Source organism: Maylandia zebra, linkage group LG23 (assembly GCF_041146795.1).
Source record: "Maylandia zebra isolate NMK-2024a linkage group LG23, Mzebra_GT3a, whole genome shotgun sequence".
Classification (NCBI taxonomy): Eukaryota; Metazoa; Chordata; class Actinopteri; order Cichliformes; family Cichlidae; genus Maylandia; species Maylandia zebra.
This window is the reverse complement of record NC_135188.1, coordinates 47,657,164-47,677,773: the sequence shown is the minus strand read 5'-3', so window position 1 is coordinate 47,677,773 and position 20,610 is coordinate 47,657,164. Positions and strand designations below refer to the sequence as shown.

General features: G+C 40.0%; 1 protein-coding gene across 2 annotated transcripts in view; it reads right to left on the bottom strand.

Moving 5' to 3' along the window:
• The window catches only part of hecw2b (HECT, C2 and WW domain containing E3 ubiquitin protein ligase 2b), a 73,111-nt gene extending 56,017 nt beyond the window's left edge, over positions 1-17,094 (bottom strand). Inside the window, exons 1-5 of one of the 2 annotated variants that reach the window (XM_076880387.1) lie at positions 16,590-17,094; positions 10,949-11,468; positions 10,258-10,868; positions 4,194-4,301; positions 1,951-2,045 (exon numbers count right to left, since the gene is read on the bottom strand). In XM_076880387.1, the coding sequence (XP_076736502.1) occupies positions 1,951-2,045; positions 4,194-4,301; positions 10,258-10,639 (585 nt within the window). In that variant the 5' untranslated portion in view covers positions 10,640-10,868; positions 10,949-11,468; positions 16,590-17,094. Of the gene's footprint in view, positions 1-1,950; positions 2,046-4,193; positions 4,302-10,257; positions 11,469-16,589 lie in introns of both variants that reach the window. The other variant, XM_004564093.4, reaches the window with a different exon arrangement.
• Positions 17,095-20,610: the final 3,516 nt, after the last annotated feature.

The following is a 20,610-nucleotide window of genomic DNA, read 5'->3' as shown; positions in this document are numbered from 1 at the left end:
ATAGTTTTGAATGTAAGGAGTAATATTTTAAATTGAATACGGTACTTTATGGGCAGCCAATGTAAGCTAGCTAGAACAGGAGTAATATGGCAAAATTTCCTGGCACCAGTCAAGAGGCGGGCTGCTGGATTTTGGACTGTTTGCAGTCTACGAAGAAGAGAAGAAGGAAGACCGTAGTACAAGGAGTTACAATAATCCAACCTGGAGGTCACAAAAGTGTGAATAAGCTTCTCCAGGTCCTCGTGCAGAACATAATGCCTAGCCTTAGAGATAAGGCGCAGTTGGTGGAAGCTAGATCTCACTACAGCAGACACTTGCTTATCGAGTTTGAGCGAGCTATCCAGCAGTGCACCCAAGTTACTGACATAGTCACAGGAAGAGCTAGCAAAGGAACCCAGGGCAGCACAGAGTTGGGCACGAGGGATTTTACTGTTGAACACCACAATCTCAGTCTTCTTATCGTTTAAAACGAGGGAATTACTCAGGAACCATTCTTTGACCTCCCGCATGCATTCTTGAAAGTAGTGCAGGGACACAGCAAGGTCGTCAGTAAGGTCAAAATAGATCTGTATGTCGTCGGCGTAACAGTGGAAGGCGATGTTGTATTTTTCAAAGATTGCGCCCAGAGGGAGCAAATACAATGAGAAGAGAATAGGGCCTAAAACTGATCCTTGAGGCACACCACAACAGACCAGAGCGGAGGAAGAGGAGAAGGTGCCTAAGTTAACTGATAAGGATCTATCAGCGAGGTATGATTTGAATCAGTCGAGGGCAGTGCCTCTAATACCCACAGTGTGCTCAAGTCTTAGTAATAAAATGTTATGGTCCACCATATCAAAGGCCGAAGAGAGGTCCAGTAAAACTAGGTTTATATGTTGAATTGTCATTTATGCTTAGAAATATGTACTCATATATACTTTGATTTTTATAATCGATTGCATAATGATAGAGGTCTGATCCTTAGTAGTCTGCAAAGACTGTGTGTGCCTCCCAGAGTGTTCTGGCACACACATCCTAAGGTCATGAGAGAGGTCGTACCTTCTCTTACTGTTTTATGGTACGGTAAATACATCTATGTCTGCTTAGGTATAAGTGTCTTTTGTTTAGATGAACTGCTGGACTTCCAGGTCCAGCAGATCTAGGGGAGTCATTCACGGGGTCACATGCTTTTTGCCATTGTAGCAGATCCATCTGCTTCCGCTTATCCTTTTCAGGGTCGCGGGGGGGCGCTGGAGCCTATCCCAGAGGTCATAGAGCGAAAGGCGGGGTACACCCTGGACAGGTCGCCAGTCTGTCGCAGGACTAACACACAGAGACAGACAACCATTCACTCCCGCATTCACACCTATGGGCAATTTGGATTACTCAATTGGGAGGAAGCCGGAGTACCCGGAGGGAACCCACGCAAACTCCACACAGAAAGACCCCGGCCTGATGGTGGAACTGAACTCAGGACCTTCTTGCTGTGCGGCAACAGTGCTCACCACCGTGCCACCGTGCTGTAGTAGAATTGTCTCTAAATGTTCCAGCAATAGGCCTGTGCGAGACAGACCTATCACAGTTCTAGGTTAACCAATCACTCTGGGGGACGGTAACAACTCAGTTTTCCTTTAATATAGCTGGTGTGTTTTTCTTTCATTTTATGGAAGAGATCAGCAGAGTGTGATGTAGGAGTGCGTTTAAGTTTTAAGGAGTTTGTAGAGCTGAGCTGCCTTTTATTTTGAAAGGTTTTCTCATGTCTGATATATTAGACGGCCAAGTAAAAGCCTGTATTTTGGTCAAGTTTTGGCTTGTCCTCACTGTGACGCTGATTTAAACTCCTTTATTTATTGACAGATACAAAACATATACATTTGTAACAAATCGCAGCTGCTTGGGCCCACACCTGGACAGAGGACACAACAATCACTGGGAGAAAAGAAGGTGGGACACACAGACAGCTATACATACTGGTACTGCAGGATTCTTGACGGTGATACAAGGTGTTGTTGCTCTTAATGCTCCACTTATACCATGATAATATTTAAAGCAGATCTTTGTCTCGGCTGTGGAGAGAGAAAACACAACACTCTACCTTTATGATCATAATTCCATGTATTAAAAAACATTTTCATAAGAGTTATGTAACTTGGTAAAATATGTGCCAACAACAGAAAGCATTGATTCCAAAATCACCTTATTTAAATAAAATTGAAACATAAATCTGCTACTACATTATATTACACACTGTGTAAAAGTCTTGAGTTACCCCAACCATTCATTATAATTTGCTAGAAAAATGGGAAATGTAGTGATTTATTGAAAGACATGCAAACACACATGGAAATACAGTTTGTAAAGAAAAAAAAGTCTGTACAATTTTCAATGTAAGTCAGTATTTTGTATGAGCACGCTGAACAATCTCAGACACGCATCTTTGTCATTTCTTTAAGCAGTCTTCGCAGATAGCTCTCCAGGCTCGGTGAAAGACATTCCAATGCTCTTCTTTGGATGTTGCAGATTAAAATCTGACCATACTTTTCTGTGCTTGTAATGCCATCAATTCTGACAAGATCCGTAACAGCACTGGCTGAAATTGTTATTCAGATGCCAGAAGAGAACGGATGTTGTCGCGACCTCCTGAAAATACTTTTAGGATTTAATCCACCATATACACTACTGGTTAAACACCTTCTCATTTAATGTTTTTTCTTTATTTTCATAACTATTTTCATTGTAGATTCTAACTGAAGGCATCAAAACTATGAATGAACACATATGGAATTGAATTATTCCAGGGTTTACCTTCCAATATAAAGCGCCTTGAGGCAACTGTTGTTGTGATTTGGAGCTATATAAATAAAATTGGATTGAACTGAATTTAATTATGTATATCTGCTACTGGAACTCTGTGTGGCATTTAAATGGACTCTAATCTGAGGTGCTGTTAACTTGCGATTTCTAAGGCTGGTGACTCGGATGAATTTATCGTCAGCAGCAGAGGGGACTCTTGGTTTTCCTTTCCTGAGGCGGTCCTCGTGTGAGCCATAGCACTTGATGGTTTTTGCAACTGCACTTGGGGACACATTCAAAGTTTTAGCAAGATCTGAAAACTGCTGTTCACAAACGCTGCCCATCTAATCTGACTGAGCTGGAGCTGTTCTGCAAAGAAGAATGGGCAAAGATTTCAGTCTGTAGATGTGCAAAGCTGGTAGAGACAGACCCGAAAAGTCTGGCAGCTGGAACTGCAGCAAAAGCTGGTTCTACAAAGTGTTGACTCAGGGGCTGAATAATTACGCACACCCCACTTTGCAGTTATTTATTTGTACAAAATGTTTGGAATCATGTCTGATGTTCGTTCCACTTCTCATGTGTGCACCACTTTGTGTTGGTCTTTCACCTGGAAGTCCAATAAAACTGATTCATGTTTGTGGCTGTAATGTGACAAAATGTGGAAAAGTTCAAGGGGGCCGAATACTTTTGCATCCACTGTAGTTTTACTAGTGTTGTGAAACTGGCTCTAGATTTCAATATGCTAGATTTTAAAATGGCATGGAAGTGGGTTGATGACTTTTTAAAAACTATTTAAAAGCTAAGTATTTGAAGTTAAAAATATAAGGAATTATATACTGTATGTTTAAATTTTGTATCAAGTTAAAATAAAATAATTATTTTTTTAAATACAAATAGAAATTTGATCATTTGAGACTGGAGTAAACCAGGTCTTTAAATCTGTCCCACATTACTAATTCAAGTTTATTTTGATGGTAAGAAAGACCAGTGAAAATTGAACCTTCAACAATTTGTGAGATATTCATATATAAACATCACCTCAAATTTCAATGTGCAACAAAATGGCCTGAAATGAATATCTATGTATCTTGAAACATATTTAATACATGAAGCTAAAATTTCACAGTAACCACGATATATGTTCAAACTTTGTTCCATAACATTTCATGCAAACCATGCAAACCAGATGGAATCACCCACTGATATAACCTTGTTGTCCTTTGCATCTCCAACTCAGAAACGGAGACTGAGACTTTAATGCACTTGTTCAAGCCCTGCACAGACCCCGGTGAAGCCTGGCCTCCACAGCATATCATTAGGTTTGTATCACCAAACTCAACAAAGCTATGCAGCATTAACGGGAAGTATGCATCGCATAAATACAGGATCATTTGTAATTAACAAGAACACAAGACACTCACGCTCCATAAAATAGGGTCCCGGCTCCAGTCTCCACACAATCTGTCCTCTCTGGGTGCCGTTCACACCGCGGTTCTTGGATTCCCACACATTGGCCACACAGTTCTCATCTGTGAAACATTTATATGTAAATATACATAAATATGTTTAAGTAAATATACATTTCTAAATGTGTTCTTTACCTCTGCACAGATGCTTACAGACATAGAAGGATGCCAACAGTTATTGATACAAGAAGAACACAAAACTAAATTTTTAAACAGTGAAATTACAACTCACACAACTACACTTAATTTTCTATTTGTTTGTTTAATTGTTACATTATTTCAATATCTTACATTTTATGTATTTACCTTCTTATTCTTAAGATCTTTTGTACTTACATTTTTCCATATCATTGGTTTATTTTAAGTTTTTCTTCTTCATTGTCTGTCTGGTGTGTAACATTGTTGTTAATGCACAATTTGCACAGTTAAGCAGCATGATTCATTATTGAAGAATTAGGGGTGCAACGATACTCGTATCGATATTGAACCGTTCGATACAGTGCTTTCGGTTCGGTACGCATATGTATTGAACAATACAACATTTGTAATTTATTTTATCAACTTTCCTTCTGACGATGCTGTCTGTGTTGAGCGCTCAGTGAATCTGTGTTCGACTACTCCGCCTAGGCTGCACTGTCCAGCGCAGATCCACTGAGCGCTCAACACAGACAGCATCGTCAGAAGGAAGAGCGCAGGGCAAGCTAGCGAGACAGAAGTTAAGCTCTCCTTTTAACATGGACCTCCCCCACTCTCATTCAGATCTGGCGTTTGGAATTATTTTGGTTTTCATGTGACGTATGACCCTGAAGGTAAGCGAGTCATGGACTAAAGTAAAACAGTATGTTGGATGTGCCATGCAATGCTCAATTACATTGGTGTGAACTAGTGTGTTAGCGCAGTTAGCTCGTTAACGTGTTGGCCGTCTAGCCCCATGCATATAGCCCAGAAGAAGCGGATAGTATAGCTTTTATTTTGGAAAGAGACATTTCTCTGTAATAAACTCTCTTTTCCAAAGATGAGTGATTCCTCAATCAGATACAGGGCTCGCAATATCGCTAGCCTGACGTCCTGGGGCTAGAGATTTTTTTCAGTCGGGCTACCAAAATCTATCTCTGCCCTGCCCGTCGGGCTATTGTAGGAAAAATATATGTCAATGCTTTTGCATTCTTTCAGAAATGTAGCTGGGTAATTATGTCATTGGCATCGGTGAGCCACTGTCAATATGTGACATATTGAAGTCGCGTTTGAATTTGCGCTTGTTTTTTTGCTTTCACTTTGCAATCGTGCGAACTGTGTATAGAGAGCGACAGCACTGATCTGTGAGTGATGATAATTTGTGCACCAATTCCTCTGACATCGTCTTATTAATCGTTAGCTTACTATGCAAACATGACAAGTGAAATCTCCCGCAGCTTAAACATGTGAGAGGTTGATCGTGCAGAGAATCGCTGAGCTTATGTGAGTGAGCGTGTAAAAGCATTTCAGTTCTGCTGAGCCAAATAAGACAGGTCAGGGTGAAGAAGTGACAGCCAAAGAAAAGCTTACCACAAAACTGAGAAGTTATGACAAATCAGACTATAAGGCAAAAAGAAAGTGCAGCTTTATGGTTTCATGGACAAAATAATTTCTGTGGCTGCAATATGACGAGCTAAATAACCAGGGCTGCACATAAGTGGTCCGCAGGTGCGCATTCGCTGTCAAAATAAAAAACACGCACAAGGGTTAGGGTTAAATTTAAAAACTGTACTTTTGAGTTAAAATATATATTTATAATTTTAATAAATGACAAATTAAAAAGGCATGAACATTTTATTTGTATCGAAAAAATATCGAACCGTGACACCAAAGTATCGAACCGAACCGTGAATTTTGTGTATCGTTGCACCCCTATGAAGAATGTCATAAACGGTTTAAAGTGCCTTTATTATTAGATTTTTTTCAGTCTTCACTAAACGGTTCTCAAATTTAACTTAATATCTGAGTGTCTCTTAGCTTTCAACCAGTTGGTTAGTCCATTTTTTTCCTCACTAAGTTGACTAAGAAATTGGTTGCCCTGAACATCCATAATAGCCATTTATTTACAGGCAGCGCCTGCTAGTCCATATCTGATGATCCCCAGTTCAGTTCTGAATTGGCCTTTTCCTGCTCCTATTTTTAAGCATATTAAAGGACAAAATCAGCAGTGTCATCCAAACTGAGTTATGATCTGCACCCAGTTTTACTCACTTTACTTAAATTCACCATCTCATATTTGCTGGATGACGCACATTTGACGATGAAATTAGCCCACTATGGTTGGGCTAATTTCTGACAGAGATGAGACAGCATACAGGGTAGAGAATTTAAAACATAACTTATGGACTTGGCACAGACAGGTCCACTCCCCTCTCATTATAAATGGAGAACGGCTGGCCTCTGCCACCCCTGAGGCTATTGCCAGTTCATCCTGTCTCAAGAAACCAGGACAATCACAGGCGACCCCTTGCACCTTGCCCACCACTTGACTCACTGCCCTCTGGTCGGCACCTCAGGTCAATGAGGTCCCACTCCAGCCTCAAAAACACCCCACCCACCAATCTGAGCCGTGGTCTGAGTAACCCTCAGGTCACTCACACACAGACTCTATACTCAGACCAGGTCCAATGCACTACTTTCAAGCACTTTGCAACCTGCCCTCTAATGTGTGCCTTCATCCTGCTTTGTATCCGTGCTGTCCTACTATTTACATTTTTATTCCATGCACATCGTACATGTACAATGACAATAAACGTCTATTCTCTTCTAAGATGTGCAGACACACACATGGAGTAAAGAAGCAAAATGCACACTCACATGCAGGGGTGGTTAAACACAAGGCGAGGCATTTATTTTGGCCAGAGAGAATAATAGAAAACACAATAGAAAAAGATGGAACAAAAGCCAATAGTGGGAAATAACACTAGGAAAACAGTAATACTAAAGCTGGCAGACCCAAGGAGAAGATGACTGATGTTCTGAGAAGAGACAATACATACACAAGGAGGTGATTAGGAAAAGTGGAGACACATGGGAAAAGACACAGCAGAATGGAATTAAGCTAATGAGGCAGGAACAGGAAGCATAAACAATGAGATCCAGACTAAGACACAAACTTGACAAAGAAAATGTAAATGGACATGACTGACTTCACAAAGGTGATGCTGGGGAGAAGACTCTTAGATGAGACCAAGACCGACTGGACGCAAAAGGGAAGAAATCTTCCCGTTGTTTTCATGGCATCGCTGGAAAAAGGCTGAAGTTAACCTTGCAAACCACATTTTCGACATGGTGTATACGGGGTACAGTGGTCACTCAGCATTAGCATGATTTTATTTTTTCTAAGTAAACACACCTGTTTGACATTTGACCACTGTTAAAAATAAATGTATTCATATAGCACTTTTCACAGATAAATGTCACAAAGTCTTCACAATAAAACGAAAAAAACTCAGATTAATTAAAACATAAAACAACAAATGAATTGTTGTCTGTATAGAAGTGTCTTCAGCTGCTTTTTAAAAGAGTCAATGGAGTCTGTACAACTTAAAGACAACTGAAGAGAACTGTATAGCCTTGGTGCCTGAAAAGCCCAAACCTGGCGTGTTTTGAACCTTGTACCAACCAAGCATGAGGTTTCAACAGCTCAGAGTTTTACTGGGGAGCTTCACCACGTACAGCCCTAAAACTTAAAACTAAAATTTTAACATTTATCAGCAAACAATGAAGAGAAGCCGAAAGGCAATATGCAATCTCTTGTTAGTGCCAGTTAAAAGTCTTGTCGCAGCATCATGTCGCAGTCCAAAATCCAGAGTTGATTTGGAGAATCACTGAACTGTCAAATATGACGCCCAAATTTGAGACTCGACTGAACAGAAGAGCCGGAAAACCCACTGATATTCCAACTTACCCAAAAGGAATATAAAAGGAGCCCGATATCGACCGCCCACGTGGTAATAAGACACTGAAGAAGGAAGCATCCAGGGTAGCAATTCTTGTTTCTGTTACACTGTCATCGACTTTAAACTGGTGTAATTTTGCAATTGAAACTATGATATATCCCATGATATTGATGGACAAAGTTGTAGAAAATAGTTCAACTAAGATAAATTACCTATCATTACAAAAGTACAGCAGACTGAATGCACAGTCTAAACAAACACTGTTACTGTAGAGCTGCAGAAGGAAGAATATTTCAAGAATCCAATAGAAATTCAGAACTTGTAACAGCTTGTAATAAAAAATGTAATTATGATAAAGATAAACAAAGATTAAGCAAGCTTTGAAAGTAAAGTATAAACAGTATTTATTATTTTTTTAAAGTGTTTTATGCAAATCTAAATGTGTTGTTCATATGTTTGAGCTTAAAAAATTTTTAGTTTGAAATATATACTGGTCAAATAATCCGAATACCTTAATAATCCCTAAGTATATGTATGTATTATGTAAATAAATAAATATAGGAACACTTTGGAAAACACATCTGATCTCCATCCATCCATTCTCTTCCCTGTATCCTTATCCAGCTCACAGTAGGTGCATGAACCTATCCCAGCTACCACAGGGTGAGAGGCAGAGTACACCCTGAGAAATGTGCCAGCAACAAAAGAGTCCAACGTCTTGAAATGAAAAATGTACCCACAGAACGCCTGAAAAAGTAGTGAAAAAATAATGTGGCAGACTAGTCCATTTTTCAGAAATGGAACTGCAACAACCCAAAATGGCACTTTGTATGGCCACCACATGCTTTGATGCATGCCTGACAGCAGCAGAGCATGCTCCTAATCAGATGATGAATAGTGTCCAGGGGCATTTTTTTCCCCAGGGTATCACTGACCTTCTAGACCAGGGATGTCAAACTCAAATACACAGTGGGCCAAAATTCAAAACTGGAACAAAGTCGCGGGCTAACATTAATATTTATTGAAATATATTTATTCCTCCAGATACAAGAATGAATCTTATGGACTCAAACATGTTTTGCTGAAAAACTGAATATGGAACAAGCAAAGCTTAATACTAAACAATATATATATTAGCTGTATAATACCAGTAGGCCAGCTCTAATAGTAATTTGGTATGGCTTCACGGGCCAAATGTAATTAGGCTGCGGGCCAAATTTGGCCCGCAGGCCAGAGTTTGACACCTATGGTCTAGACAGTGCGTTTCTGATCCGTTAGACATTTACACCAGTCGATCACTGGAGGTCGATTTGTAGGCTCTGCTACTGTTTATTCTGTTTCTTGCTGCACAAAGAAGCAGATACTGCTGAAATCTTACCAGCCACTTTAACCAGATTACCAGGTTTGGTCTTACTGGTTAAGAACAGATTACCGTACCAAGCTATGATACAAGACATTCAAACAGATTCAACAGGTATCACCTCCACTGTAACTGTAGGTTGTGGTCCTGAGTGTGATTACTGTGTTAGACTCTGCACAAATGAACCACACCACGAGTAAAACGAGCCAGAGTTACATTTAAAAGGGCCGAACACCAAAGGTTTGGAAACATCCTGAGAAACTTGGATCATTGTGCCAAAACCACAACACAGTCATCTGCTGTCCCATTTAAGAAAGCGAGCTATCTACATAGTCACAAAAATACAAAAAGAATTGTTAATAATTAGTAAAATTATATAAGTGTAATAAGTATAAAAGCAATAATAATAATAATACCTGTGCTAAAGTCATTAAAAGCTGTTGTAATTTTTCCCAACAGAACGGGGAGCATCTGATTAAAAATTAAGAAGCTTTTGTCTATTAAATCTTTCAAAAGTAATCCATGAAATCAATCTGGCATGTTGTCACAGTTACCAGCTACCTGTGCCAGAGAAACGCCCACCATCTTGTTCTGTACCTACGGCCCAGCTCTGTGAGGTTACCTTGGATTGATACTAAGCTAACTTCAGCTTTGTTCTACTAGTTCACGAGTAACAAATAAGAGATTTATGCAGAGTAACTGCTGATAAAGTAGTAATTAAATTTGTTTTCCAGTTTCTCACCAATGTGGTATAAGCCGATCCAGTCAGTTGCATCCACTTCCTCCTTTATGTCCCAGGAGATCACCAGGTGGCTGTGACCCAGAGTCACCTGGTATGTAGAAGCTGTGAGCGATGACCGACTTTCTGAAGTCACCAGGTCTGTGTCACTATTGGCCCGCTGAAGCCCCAGTCCTGTTTCTGGCTGATTCCCTGATGACATTGTAGAGGAGGCCGAGGCCGAGGCTCCGATTGGTTCCTGCACTGACAAGCTGCAGACGCTGTCAGGCCCGATCGTGTAGGGTCGGGTATGTGGAGTGCGTCGACGCACCGCCAGCAGGTGTTCCCTGGCACTGCCACTAGGTGATGATGAGGATGATGAAGAGGCAGTGGCAGCTGTTGCCATGGTAACAGTAGAGAGAGGTGAAGGGAGGGGATGAGAAGTTAGGGGGTTAGGTGATTAGCTAGTGGTGCTGGTAGTGGTGAGTGTGGGATGTAAAGGTGGAGATGGTGATGATGATGATGGTGGTGGTGGTGGTGGTGGTGGGGGGGGGGGGGGGTGACTATGGACAGGGGCGAGGGGGAAGGACAGCAGATGCAACAGAAAGGCGAACGGTGGTGACAAAACAAATGGACTGAAAAAAGAAAACAAATAAGGAAGTGGAAACGATGAAATCAGAGTATGAATAGCAAGAGATAAGACCAGCGACCTTACAGGAGAAAAGAGACGAAGAGGTGGAGGCAACTCTTCATCAGAACTGAATATTTGGAGCAGTGCAACTGCAGTATAAAGTAAAGGGAACTGCTTGGATCATATTTCCACTGAAAGAAATCTTCTGCTCGGTGGCAACATTTAGGACAAGGCACTTGAGAGTTCGCAGTTTCCACAAGCTATCATTGAGAAGAACGTAAAGTGTTGGTGGCTGAAGCTTCTGTAAGCAGTCATTTATTTCCTGTCATGTGACACCAGTCCATTTTAACACACACTTAAGTGCCAACAGTACAGCAGCCTCTTGCTTAAGAATTAGTTTGCTTGAAAGGTTGAAAGGTTGAAAGTCATCCAGCCACACATTATAAAAAGAGAACCATGGAGGTGGGACAGGGGCAAAAAAGACGCAGGAGGAAGGATAAAGACGAAGCCAAGATGCTGCCACTTGTATGTCCAGGTAGGAGGAAGTGACGGGGGTGGTCCTACAATCCACAAGGACTGTCAGGGATGAAAGGAGGCTGGAAACCTAAAGGAGAGAAAAAGAAGCAGCTGATTAAACAGGAAGAAAACAGGAGTGAATTATCTTTTGTCATAATCTTTTGTGTGCTTAACAGTGGCTGATGTCACCTGAGACGACTGTCTGGATAATAATCCGTCAGTTTAAAATCATTTAAACGTTACTAGAGCCACTTGCAACACATGCAGAGCTTCGATAACAACAAACATGCAGCAATTAGCACAAATGTAACGTCTAAGGGTGCTTAGCGATCAGGGGCGGGGGGGTCATTTCACCATACACTGGCTGTGACCAGTCGCTCCCTGCAAGATTTCAGACAGAGGAGGTAAAGGAATTATAAGAAGAGTCGTCCAAGAGCCAAGGAACACTTGTGGAGAGCTACAGAAGGAGCTGGAATCAGCAGGTACATGTTTACAAGAAAACTATAATTAATGCACTCTTACAAACAACTTAATGAACATCTGCTGTTTGATTTCTTTGGATGTGATTGGATGAGTTATTACTGACGTGTGGTGAGAGTTTAATTTCAATAGTACCTTTGAGAAATACATCTACTTAAAAAAAGTGGTGACATATTCAGTACTTATTATTATCTACATGATACATTAATGGGAAGAAAAGCCGAAAACCATCCTGACACTGGCAAAGGCATCAACTACAGGCCACCACTACAGCATCATCTGCCCCTAAATTAAGGAAAATATCAATTATATATGAAGCAGCTGGAAGTGCTTTCAGCCTGCAGGTAAAATAAGTATTGTGTTGTGGTGTAATTTTCTGGCAGCAGGGACATCACAGTTAAATTATTAACTCTAAATTATTAAAAACTGTGTTTATCTTGAAGAGTTTCTGGTTAACCCAAAGTTAATAGCTAATTTTTTATAAATCTGGAGCAAGTGTGTAGAAAAAGAGCCGAGCTCTTCGACAGCACCAGTCACAGGGACGCTACATAAATAGCTGCAGCATGATTAGAGAACAATAGAGGGGCCAAAGGGAACAGCTTCCTGTTCCCAGCACACCCACCACATCCCTCCATGCCACTTTGTGTCTGTTTGTTTTTCCATGCATTGCTCTGCTCGAGCTTAGAAGCACAACAAAGTGACTGAGTGTGACAGACTCCAATTATTTAATTAACTGTCTGCACATAATTGAGACAACACTATCAATCTGAGAGATGTCAGGACAAACTAGAAATGCAGACAACAAATGCTTTTGTCTGAAGCAGTGCACTGATTGCTTTGCTTTTTTAAGTCATATAGCAGCTGCAGCACTGTATCCAGGACACAATGGCAACTTAACGTACCCTTCCAATAATTAAAAGAGATGCAAATAAAGTCTAGAAAGATGCATTCTGGACACATACGTACATGTTTACATTGACACTGAAATGCATTTGAAATAATTCAAATGTAACTCATATTGTACACAAACAGGCCGGATTTGTAGTTCAGATTCTGTAAACTTACCTAAACAACAACATTGTCCAGCCATAAATATTGCCAGTGTAAATTTGGCTATTATAGGATTTGCTCCTATATGAATGAAATTGTCCAAAATGTCTTGATATGTTGAAGGATTAAAACTTTTAACTAAAAACAGCCCCACACCATAATCCCCCCTCCACCAAACTTCACACTTGGCACAGTGGGGTCAGACCAGTACGTTTCTCCTGGTGACCACGAAACCCAGACTCCTCCATCAGACTGCCAGATGGGAAAAGTGTGATCCGTCACTCCACTGCTCTAGAGTATAGTGGCGGCATGTTTACACCACTGCATCCAACGCTTGCATTGCACTTGATGATGTAATGCTTGGATGCAGCTGCTTGGTCATGAGGCTCTCTACACACTGTTATTGAGCTAAAGCTCCAGAGCTCTATAGCATGCATGTCACTTGCATTTGCCACTAAAACAGACCTGGAGTAAAACATATTAAGCCCAAGCAGCCCATAGTTCTCTCTGAATATGCTATCATCCTTCAGTGTGGAGTCTGTCTACTCACAAATGCCAGGAAACAAAGAGGCAGAGCTGCCACAGAGATGCTGAGCATCCACTAGCATCCAAAACAGAAGCGCTTGTTACTGTAATCAAAATCCTTTACTTGGAAAAAGCAGGTGGGAGTTCTTAATTAAACCAGCTTTTCGAAAACTTAAATATGAAGAAAAGTTACTTTGAAGCTCCTCCCATCCACTGCAGTTCATGTTACACAGTGAAAAGTCTACAGTAACACTACAGACGTTAAATTAAACCATACGTACGCCGATGAACTATTAACTTAGTGTGACATAATGTTTAAAATGGGCATCTTTTCTGTCATAGTGATACCTGCAGTAACCAGGTCTGCTTGACCATCTATATTTCAAGGCTTTAGTAACATTGTTTTGTGGAGTTATAGAAGTATAAATATATAAAAATTACATTTGAGTTGTGTTAATGTTTTAAAATATAAAAATTAAATCCCACACCGTCCCAACATGCCCGTAAAAATATACATGGGAGAGTAAAACGCCACTGACCTGGTGCTGTTAGGCAGGACAATAAATGATTAACATGTAAACCTAATGTTGCATCAAAGCACAGCGTGTTTTCTTTCTTGTTGCCACCACAGTAAAGGCTTAGAGCCACACATACTCATTCAAAAACACACAGGCGCGCACACACACACACAAAAAGCATATACCCATGAACATACACCCACTTTATCTCATCCAGGAGCCACAACACTCTCAGAACTGCTTCTGGCTCCTCAGTATTTAAGGAAGCATTTCATGAAGAGTAAAGGCTATTTTATTTTATGCTTTAGTTTAAATGATATGTAAAACTTATTTTATTTGACATTAATGTGTTTGTGAATATTTGTTTTTGCATTTAGGGAAATGATTTCTACAAAAAAAATCTAATTTTTAATCAAAGGAAGGGTTTTTGCTTTTTTGGCAGATATTGTATCCTGTTAAACTGTTACAACACTTGAATTCTAAACTGGAACCAATGAGCAGTTATATTTTAAAAGACATGTAGGGCTAACCCTTTTGAATATTCACTGTTACTTGCTTAGGACGTATTTCTTATGTGATTACTTGACAGAGTAATAAACAGAAAACTCGCTAAAATAACCAACAGCTGCAACATAATACAAGATTTGAACTGCAGCCAGTTTGATTGGCTGGATGTTGATGTAACTGGAAATAAAAACTACTCACAGTTTTAATATTACCCACAGACTAGAATCAGCCTTTACTGAGGTTTGTGTTTAAAATCAAAAAAGCAAGTTAGAAAAGACAGTCAGGAATTTAATTCAAGTAACAACAGGGCAGGATGTCCTGCAAAGGAAGTGGTATCAAGTATCAAGTCAATAGCCCCAGCTGTCCAAGGTAGGCTTAGTACACCACAGAACAGTGCTGCCAGTTTGCTAGTGAAAAAGTCACACATTCACCCAAGGAGAGAAAAACAAGTTGCCACTCAACCTACAAACAGACCCTTGGTTTATACTACAGTTTACTGTATACAGATTACACAGTCAGGCTCAGACCCTGAGCAGACGAGTGGACACGGTGAACATTCAGGTCAACCTCAGAATAAGCCCTGATCCCCTGCTGAGTTTGTAAATGTGTACACAAAGTCATTCTCTCTCTTTAGGGCAATTTCATTTTAATGACAGAGTCAAGAAAGGAAATCATTGCATAAAAGTTATAAACTGATCTGCAAGTCACTGAGTGACCTAAGTGATGGTGAAGCACACCTGTCGACAGATTCAGTTTCATCTATTTCAACTTCTCCAAAACCACAACAAGACCAAACAGCTGTGTCAGGGACAAGCTTCTATTCAATTCACTTTTATTTATATAGCGCCAAATCACAACAAAAGTCGCCTCAAGGCGCTTCATAGATACAGAGAAAAACCCAACAATCATATGACCCCCTGTGAGCAGCACTTTGGCGACAGTGGGAAGGAAAAACTCCCTTTTAACAGGAAGAAACCTCCGGCAGAACCAGGCTCAGGGAGGGGCGGGGCCATCTGCTGTGATTGGTTGGGGTTCTAGACATGCACAAGGCTAAAACAAACTACAAGACCACCAGCAAAACATTTGGTGAGGTGGTGATCACTGTTTTTTTAGGATTATTAGAAAATGTTAGAAATATAAAATGACCATCAATCTCCAGACCATCGTTGGGTCTGGAATGATCATGAGAAATGTGCAACTTCAACGCAAAACTACACTGAAGGAGCTTGTTGATGATCTAACGGAAGTTGGGTCTCCAGTCACCAAGAACACTACTGGTAACACACTTTGCTGTAACAGACTGCAGCACCTGCGAGGGCCCTGCTCAAGAAGGTACATGTACAGACCCATTTAAAGTTTGCCAGTTAACCTTTAAATGATTCAGAGGTTTGGGACAAAGTGCTGTGGTCAGATGAAATCGGGCGCTTTGGCATCAACTGTGTTTGGAGGCAAAGAAATACTGAGTATGACCCAAAGAACAACATCCCCACCATCAAGCATGGAGGTGGAACCATTATGTTCTGGGGCTGTTTTCCTGCTAAGGGGACAGGATGGCTTCACTGTCCCATGTACTGTAAAGTACGAGAACTTCCAAAACAGTAAGAACAGTGAAGCGATGGGTCTCCAGCATGACGATGACAAGAGTCAAAGTGGAAAGACAATATGTGGAGGGGCTAAAGCTTTGAGGTGCTGAGCAGCAGCCCATAAGCCCAAAGGATTTACAGTTTCTGTAGAGACAAGTGGACCAAAACCTGTCTGCATATGTGCAAGAACGTCGTTATTGCAGAGAATGGTTCTGATAACAGGTTTAACTCTTTGCTCCTGCAGCTTTTCCTCCTGACAGCAATAAATGAAGCTGATACTCGAGGCTAAAGCGTGTGCTGTGTGTGCTGTGGCTAATTACAGATTTATTTGTTGCTGCTGCTACAAATGGATCAAAGAATGACTTCATCCGCTCACAATAGCAAGCTCGTCAGAGTCAGGCTGTTGCCTAAAGAAAATGGGATCATGCAGCGTTAACGGGAACAAAAACAACAGTTAAACCCAGCTGTTGAGGTTCTTCTCATAAACGCATACTCTGTTGTGCTACAAGAAGTGTGTTATTGCATATATAGAGGCGCCTTCCGTACCTTTGCTTTGAAAAACAAAAACAACCCGTCGTTTACACGCTGAGAGCGGCGAAAACACGTCGCGCACTGAAGGACAACAGGCCTCCTCACGGCCCTGACACAACAGATCCCTCATCAGCGGAATCCGCCGTCCAGAACCAGGCGCAACCCCGCCGCCTGCTCGTAACCCAACAAGGGAAGCAGCACCTCTTAAAACGTTTGCTTCTTACGGCTCCCGTTTATAAATCATGGTCCAACCTCGTTCTGTCTGCTGCTCGGCGAGGTTTCCGATTTAAAAGATCGACTTTGCCCGGACCGCTTCAAATCCCATCTCCTCGTTTCCTCGCATCCCTGCTCTTCATCCTTAGTTGGTACAGACGCCAACTACGCTGCGTGATCGAAAACAAACAGTACTCCGAACATGGAGCTGTGCTCCTGCTCAGGAACTTTTGTTTGTAACCAAACCAGTTCTTCCTGTGGGGAACCATGCAGCCCGTTCAGCGTCGAAATCACTGATTTGACTGACACCTCCCACCTCCATCCCCTCCTTACGCCAAACGTGCCAAACATGAGGGTCGGGGACCTTCAGGGGTCGCTTAGAAGTATTTCAATTACAGGAGGAGAATTACTGTGTTAATCACAGAATTCAGTATGCTGTTTATATTTTTTAAATGAAAAGTTGAGAATGTGAAAAGCATTGATATGAGGGGGGCAAGGTCTGAATTAATAAAGAATAACTGCTTGAAGAAGGAAAATATACTAACAAAGGCTGAAACAAAAGCAAAAACATTCATGCCGTAGCAGCGCTATAGCTCGTAACCATGTAACAGGTAAATGTGTGCCTGAAGAGTAGCGACAGCACCCGGTCAGGATGACACTGTCACATTTCAAAAGCTATTTTTTTAAAAGAAAAAAAAAAAGCATAAAGATGTCTTTTGCTAAGCTATGTTGCTGTATAGCTACAGCAGGGCTGTCAAACTCAAATACACAGTGAGCCAAAATTCAAAACTGGATCAAAGTCGCGGGCTAACGTTAATATTCATTGAAAAAAAACTTCCTCTAAATATAACAAGGAATCTTTTCTTATGGACTCAAACAAGTTTTGCTGAAAAACTGAGTATGGAACAAGCAAAGCTTAATAAATGTATATATAACTTAATATTGCACACATGCAAAATCAAAGTTCCAATTAAATAACACATCAGTGGAATTCATTTCTTAAATAAAAACTGTATTTGCAGCCTTCTGAATTAAATTGTATCATTTTATCATTTGTCAAATTTTCATCATATTCTCCCACCTGCTCCTTTTTTTATTCTTTTAGCCATTTTGGGATCGGTAGCATGGCAGTATTTGCATGGTTGCTATGACTATAGTCAACAGAGGAGAGGGAGCTAATAAGTCCTGTCGTGACTGACAGGCCAAAACACCAACAGAGCATTCTAGGAATTGTAGTATTAGCAGTACATGACCTGTATAATAATGGCAGGCCAGCTCTAATAGCAATTTTGTATGGCTTCGTGGGCCAAATGTAATTAGGCTGCGGGCCAAATTTGGCCCGCGGGCCAGAGTTTGACACCTATGAGCTACAGCTAACTGCCACATCTAGCATAGCAACATATACAACACTGAAAGTGAAGTTGCTGAGGTTAATATTTTTCCTTCTTCCAGTTACTACTCAAGCCGTGCATTGTTGGCTTTGGGACCTCAGCTACATGTTTCTCCCAAGCTGGAAAGCACCACAGTAAAGTGCTTCCATTCACGACCAGTTTATACGTATCACCTAGTAAGGACATTTGTGTTTGATCGATTTGTTGTAACAGTGGTTCTTATTAAGAATTATAACAATAAATCAATAAATGCAATAAATTGATAAATCTGAAAGCCTTTTTTTGTTTTTGTGGGTTTTTTTTTATTTTTGTCCACCTTTAAATAGTGTGACATTTGTAAAGAAATATGTGGGTTGTGCCCATGAAAAACCTTAAAAATCTTCTCTGCCAATGCCAAACACCTTTCTGCTTTTATCTTCTATTAACTCCTGTCTGCAGTCCTGACCTGAACCCCACTGAATACTTGCAGGATCAGCTTAGGCCACAGGTGTCGAACTCCAGATGCATTACTAATGGTTTTCATCACACTTATTTGTGTTCAAAGTCTCCTTTCTCATAAGTTTGATTCTAATTTCTCGCTTGATGCTGTAAAATTGGGATGCAGCGCTTTAACTGCAGCTGCAGCAGTCACGCAGAAACTTGAATGCAGTGTCGTATTGTAAAAATGCAAGTCGAGCAGGTACGTTATATAACTTTAAGTATTAAAGATAAATATATAAAAGATTTAAAAAAAAATACAAAATTGAAAAAAGAAAAGGAAAGAAAAAAAAGATGCAGAGCGATTTTTAAAAATAAAAAAAATTTAATTTTGGTGTTCTAAACCAATTCCAAATCTTCAAGGATATAATGCCTTTTAACCTGATTAGGGGAAAAAAATCTTTGACTAAAGTCATTCTAATAAATTTGGAGATTTTTCAGTCACTAAAGTCAATATATTGAATGCTGAGTTTGCTCAAACTAGGGACAGTGCAGCAGATCTTCTCTAACCGTTTTAGAGGAACTGGCATTGCTTTTATCACCGTGTATATTTTAGGATCTGTTCTTCACACAGTAACACATCACAAATATGATTCATGAAATGTGATATTTCCCAAAAACCTTTGGAAAACTCCCTTTTCATTCAAATTTTCTATTAATAATAACACATCTATAGTCCATACTGGTCTGTTATGTGAACTTCTGTTTATGAATCTCAGTAGAGAAGAGCCTGTTGATCAAACTGACTGCTTGTTATTAAGAAAAGATTAAACAGTTTTAGCTTTAAAGCAACATTCATGACACCAAAATCAATCACATTTCCCTCTTTATAAATGTGTGTGTCTGTACATACATGTATATATATTATTTTTAACGAGGTCCAAGTTGTGTGCGTGGGAGTTCGAAGCAGCCACTCCACCTAATGTCACTACTGTGCAGGATCCAAAAGCACAATGTGACAGCTCCTAAAGGGAAACAAGTCCAATTTAAAATCTTGAATAAAATTTACCCGACAAATAGACTCCTTGGTGATAGATTCAAAATAGAAACTGGTAATTGTGTATTTTGTGAAACAGAAGAGGAGGATTTGGACCATCTATTCTTTTTGTGCAATTTTATACAAATAATTTGGTTGGATTTTCATACCTGGCTTTATTCCAGTGGGATTCAAATTACCCCATTTACCTTAAATATGATATTGTTTGGAGTGTTTTTGAAAGAAAAGAAAGCTAACTAGAAAAATTTGCATTTCCTGCAAAAATGCAGTGTGGATGCTTAAAGCATCCACACAATTATGGTGTTAATGTGTTATTAATCTTGTGCAAGCAATTTATACATAAATGTCGTTTTTTAAGACTAAACCAACACTAGCTTACTGGAAAAACGACTTAAACCTGTTGGTTAAATCTTTGACCTTAGTTAAAAAGAAAAAGGCTGCTTTTTTTGTTTCCTTTGTGGAAGATTTTGATTTAGTGAGTTAATAATCTGTATATTTTCTTTCCCCCATGTATGGAAGTTGCTAATATGTAAGGAATGTTTATTCTCTCAATCTGTAATATATGGTGCATTTTGTTTGTATGTTAATATTACTAAAAAAAAATAATTAAAAAATAAAAAATAAAAAAATAAATAAAAAACAACAACGTGACAGCCCCACACAAACGGGAAATGTTTCGTTTTCTACAATGGGACGGAGTGCAGCCACAACAGGGAACACAAATACTGACAAATCATCTGACCACAAAGAAACAGAAACAGTTAGTTTTACAGTTATTTTAGATTAATAATACTGAACATTTGTGCTTTGTATTTTAAGCACAACTGCAATTCAGAAACAAAAGAAAAGAAACATAATTTAAAATGAATTATTTAATTATCCTCCCCATGACAAAGCTGCACTTGGTATGGCCCAATCAGCACTTCCTGTGCTGTTATTTTGAGAGCGCTAACCCGGA